The sequence below is a fragment of the Blennius ocellaris genome (assembly GCF_963422515.1).
Source record: "Blennius ocellaris genome assembly, contig: SCAFFOLD_129, whole genome shotgun sequence".
Lineage (NCBI taxonomy): Eukaryota > Metazoa > Chordata > Actinopteri > Blenniiformes > Blenniidae > Blennius > Blennius ocellaris.
Genome location: NW_027662134.1, coordinates 82,501 through 87,500, shown reverse-complemented (window position 1 = coordinate 87,500; position 5,000 = coordinate 82,501). Strand labels below are relative to the sequence as shown.

At 51.4% G+C, this 5,000-nt stretch overlaps 2 protein-coding genes across 2 annotated transcripts in view; both read right to left on the bottom strand.

The window, feature by feature from the left end:
* rnf123 (ring finger protein 123) overlaps positions 1-3,474 on the bottom strand; it is a gene marked incomplete at its 3' end in the record, with an annotated part of 18,441 nt that extends 14,967 nt beyond the window's left edge. Inside the window, 2 exon segments of the mRNA XM_080521687.1 lie at positions 2,263-2,344; positions 3,306-3,474. Of these exon segments, the coding sequence (XP_080377813.1) occupies positions 2,263-2,338 (76 nt within the window).
* A 158-nt stretch (positions 3,475-3,632) lies between these two features.
* aldh4a1 (aldehyde dehydrogenase 4 family, member A1) overlaps positions 3,633-5,000 on the bottom strand; it is an 11,014-nt gene continuing 9,646 nt past the window's right edge. The window contains 1 exon segment of the mRNA XM_080521683.1: positions 3,633-4,273. Coding sequence (XP_080377809.1) covers positions 4,161-4,273 — 113 coding nt within the window. The 3' untranslated portion in view covers positions 3,633-4,160.

Below are 5,000 nucleotides of genomic sequence, written 5' to 3'. Positions count from 1 at the left end.
GGTGGTGGTGGTGGTGGTGATGGTGGTGGTGGTGGTAGTGGTGGTGGTGGTGGTGGTGGAGGTGGTGGTGGAGGTGGTGGTGGTGGTGATGGTGGTGGTGGTGGTAGTGGTGGTGGTGGTGGTGGTGGAGGTGGTGGTGGAGGTGGTGGTGGTGGTGGTGATGGTGGTGGTGGTGGTAGTGGTGGTGGTGGTGGTGGTGGAGGTGGTGGTGGAGGTGGTGGTGGTGGTGATGGTGGTGGTGGTGGTAGTGGTGGTGGTGGTCAGACCCCGAAGTGATGATGTCATATGGTGTCTCTGACAGCTCTGCCATTTACGAGGAAACGCAGCGCAACACACAATATCTGCTATGACGTCAGGGCAAGGCTCAGCTGGTGATGTTGCTAATGTACAGAGCGATTAAACTGTGGATGTACATAATGGTCTCTGCAGTAAAACGTACCGCTCAAAAAGGAAGGTGTCTGGAAATGCCAGTACATCTCTGGTCTGATGATGCGAATATTAAATTCTGGGCGAAGTAATGCTGCACCTTCATCAATCGGATCATTATCAAAAGCACATTCCATATTGAGGGAATAAAGTTGACGTGTAATTTGCCTCTGGAATAAGGCACTGCAGAACTGTTTCACCAAAACTCCCCCGCTGAATGAGGAAATGAAATCCCGTGCCCGTCTGAAAGGGGGCGGAGCCAGAGCAAAACTCCGTGTTCACTGACAAAAACCTGCTCCCGACCAGGTTAGTTCTAGAGCGTCTGTTGCCCCGGTAACTGACCGGGAGTTGACGTTACACCGCTTCGTGAAACAGGCTTGAGTTACCCCGCTTCCTCTGGTTTGAGTTACCTCCCGTCGTGAAACAGGCTTGAGTTACCCCGCTTCCTCCGGTTTGAGTTACCTCCCGTCGTGAAACAGGCTTGAGTTACCCCGCTTCCTCCGGTTTGAGTTACCTCCTGCTGTGAAACGGAAAATCCCGCATTTCCCTCAACTCGGTGTTCAATAACCTGGGGTAATCCTTAAACCTGCTTCGTGAAACGGACCCAACAACAACAACCCAACAACAACAATTCAACAACAACACAACAGCTCAACAACAACACAACAGCTCAACAACAACAACAACACAACAACAATTCAACAACACAACTCAACAACAACACAAAAACTCAACAACAAGACAACAACACAACAGCTCAACAACAACAACAACAACAACAACTCAACTACAACAACAACCACAACAACTCAACTACAACAACAACCACTCAACAACAACACAACAGCTCAACAACAACAACAACAACAACAACAACAACTCAACTACAACAACAACCACTCAACAACAACACAACAGCTCAACAACACAAAAACTCAACAACAAGACAACAACAACACAACAGCTCAACAACAACTCAACTACAACAACAACAACAACAACAAATCAACAACACAACAGCTCAACAACAACAACACAACAACAACTCAACCACAATAACAACTCAACAGCTCAACAACACAACAACAACACAACAGCTCAACAACAACAACACAACAAATCGACAACAACAACAAATCAACAACAACTCAAAAACAACACAACAACATCAAATCAACAACAACACAACTCAACAACAACAACACAACAGCTCAACAACAACAACAACTCAACAACAACAACACAACAGCTCAACAACAACAACAACAACAACAACTCAACTACAACAACAACCACTCAACAACAACACAACAGCTCAACAACACAAAAACTCAACAACAAGACAACAACAACCCAACAACAACACAACAGCTCAACAACAACAACTCAACTACAACAACAACAACAACAAATCAACAACACAACAGCTCAACAACAACAACACAACAACAACTCAACCACAATAACAACTCAACAGCTCAACAACACAACAACAACACAACAGCTCAACAACAACAACAACACAACAAATCGACAACAACAACAAATCAACAACAACTCAAAAACAACACAACAACATCAAATCAACAACAACACAACTCAACAACAACAACACAACAGCTCAACAACAACAACAACTCAACAACAACAACACAACAGCTCAACAACAACAACACAACAGCTCAACAACAACAACACAACAGCTCAACAACAACAACAACAACTCAACAACAATGCAACAACTCAATAACAACAACAACAACAGTTCAGGTGAGTTCAGGTGTGTTCAGGTGTGTTCAGGTGAGTTCAGGTGAGTTCAGGTGAGTTCAGGTGTACCTGTGTTTCGGTGTTTGTCGTCTGATGACAGTCGAAAGTTGCGACGCGTCAACGTGGTTCCTCCTTTAGAACTCATGGTGACCTGCTGAGAGAACACCATCATCATCCTCCTCCTCCTCATCATCATCTTCATCATCCTCTTTAAATGTTTATTCACAACAAACAAATAAAAACATGAACACGTTTCCAGAGTCCAAAACCCTGTGACAGGTTCTTATGTCTCTGGAGGGGGGGGTTCTAGGCTCTCTCGGGCCTGGGGGGGGGGGTTCTAGACTCCCTGTCGGGGGGGTTCTAGACTCTATGTCGGAGGGTTCTAGACTCTGTCGGGGGGTTCTAGGCTCCATGTTGGGGGGTTCTAGGCTCCCTGTCGGGGGGTTCTAGGCTCCATGTTGGGGGGTTCTAGGCTCTCTGTCGGGGGGTTCTAGGCTTCATGTCGGGGGGTTCTAGGCTCTCTGTCAGGGGGTTCTAGGCTCTCTGTCGGGGGGTTCTAGGCTCCATGTTGGGGGGTTCTAGGCTCCCTGTCTGGGAGTTCTAGACTCTGTCGGGGGATTCTAGGCTCTCTGTCGGGGGGTTCTAGGCTCTCTGTCGGGGGGGTTCTAGACTCTATGTCGGAGGGTTCTAGACTCTGTCGGGGGGTTCTAGGCTCCATGTTGGGGGGTTCTAGGCTCTCTGTCGGGGGGGTTCTAGACTCCATGTTGGGGGGTTCTAGGCTCCATGTTGGGGGGTTCTAGGCTCTCTGTCGGGGGGTTCTAGGCTCCATGTTGGGGGGTTCTAGGCTCTCTGTCGGGGGGTTCTAGGCTCCATGTTGGGGGGTTCTAGGCTCCCTGTCGGGGAGTTCTAGACACTGTCGGGGGATTCTGGGCTCTCTGTCGGGGGGTTCTAGACTCTGTCGGGGGGTTCTAGGCTCCCTGTCGGGGAGTTCTAGACTCTGTCGGGGGGTTCTAGGCTCTCTGGGACCGGGTCTTGTCGGTACCGGATCCTCGGTCAGTGTTTGACGGGGTGAACTGAAGCTAGCATGCTAGCATGCTAAGAGGAGCACCTACCGCTCGGTTCCGTCTCCAGGAGCCCCGCTGGGCCGCTTCCGGTCCCACGATCTGGTTCTAGTCCTGGTGTTAGTCGTGGTCCTGGTGTTAGTCCTGGTTCTGGTCTTGCGGTCTGAAGTTAAATCGGTCTCGAGCTGTCAGCGGAGCTACGGAACGTTGGAGGGACAAACTGAGCCGTTGCGCGTCTGCGCACGCGCAGACACACCGTTTGACCTCGACAACAAAACGCTTCAGTCTTTATGACGCTTGTGTGTGTGTGTGTGTGTGTGTGTGTGTGTGTGTGTGTGTGTGTGTGTGTGTGTGTGTGTGTACAAAGGACACAGAAACATTGATCAAAGTTATTTATTGAATCTGGATAAAAACATGAGACTGAACCAATCAAACTGGAGACTCACATTCACACATAGAAATCTACAGTAGTATCATCATCATCATCTTCATAATCATCTTCATCATCATCATTATCCTCCTCATCCTCATCTCTGGGCTGAGTGCAAATCAGTGCAACTTATTGACGGAGGACGGGTGGAGGAGAGGTGGAGGACGGGTAGAGGAGAGGTGGAGGACGGGTAGAGGACGGGTAGAGGACGGGTAGAGGACGGGTAGAGGACGGGTGGAGGACAGCGGTGGAGGACAGCGGTGGAGGAGAGGTGGAGGACGGGTGGAGGACAGCGGTGGAGGAGAGGTGGAGGACGGGTAGAGGACAGCGGTGGAGGAGAGGTGGAGGACGGGTAGAGGACAGCGGTGGAGGAGAGGTGGAGGACGGGTGGAGGACAGCGGTGGAGGACGGGTAGAGGACGGGTGGAGGACAGCGGTGGAGGACGGGTGGAGGACGGGTGGAGGACAGCGGTGCGGTCAGCCCATGTAGGGGTACTTCCACTCCGTCAGCGGGACGCTGGTCTGTTTGACCACCTGAGGAGACGTCCAGCGCAGGACGTAGTGACGACCGCCCGGCTTGTCGTTGGTGCCTGGTGGAGACACGCTGGTCAACAACTAACCAACCCACGGTAAACTGGTCAACCAGGAGGGTGTACAGGGGTGTAGAGGGGGTGTAGAGGAGGTGTAGAGGAGGTGTAGAGGAGGGTGTAGAGGGGTGGAGAGGAGGTGTAGAGGGGGTGTAGAGGAGGTGGAGAGGCGGGTGTAGAGGGGGGGAGAGGCGGGTGTAGAGGGGGTGTAGAGGAGGTGGAGAGGCGGGTGTAGAGGAGGGTGTAGAGGCATTGTAGAGGAGGGTGTAGAGGGGTGGAGAGGTGGGTGTAGAGGGGTGGAGAGGCGGGTGTAGAGGAGGGTGTAGAGGAAGTGTAGAGGAGTGTAGAGGAGGTGTAGAGGAGGTGTAGAGGGGTGTAGAGGTGTGTAGAGGAGGGTGTAGAGGAGTGTAGAGGAGGTGTAGAGGAGGTGTAGAGGTGTGTAGAGGGGTGTAGAGGGTGTAGAGGAGGGTGTAGAGGAGGATGTAGAGGAGTGTAGAGGAGTGTAGAGGAGGTGTAGAAGTGTGTAGAGGAGGTGTAGAGGAGGTGTAGAGGTGTGTAGAGGGGTGTAGAGGGTGTAGAGGGTGTAGAGGAGGGTGTAGAGGATGTAGAGGGTGTAGAGGAGTGTAGAGGAGGTGTAGAAGTGTGTAGAGGAGGTGTAGAGGGGTGTAGAGGTGTGTAGAGGGGTGTAGAGGTGTGTAGAGGGGTGTAGAGGAGGGTGTAGAGGAGGTGT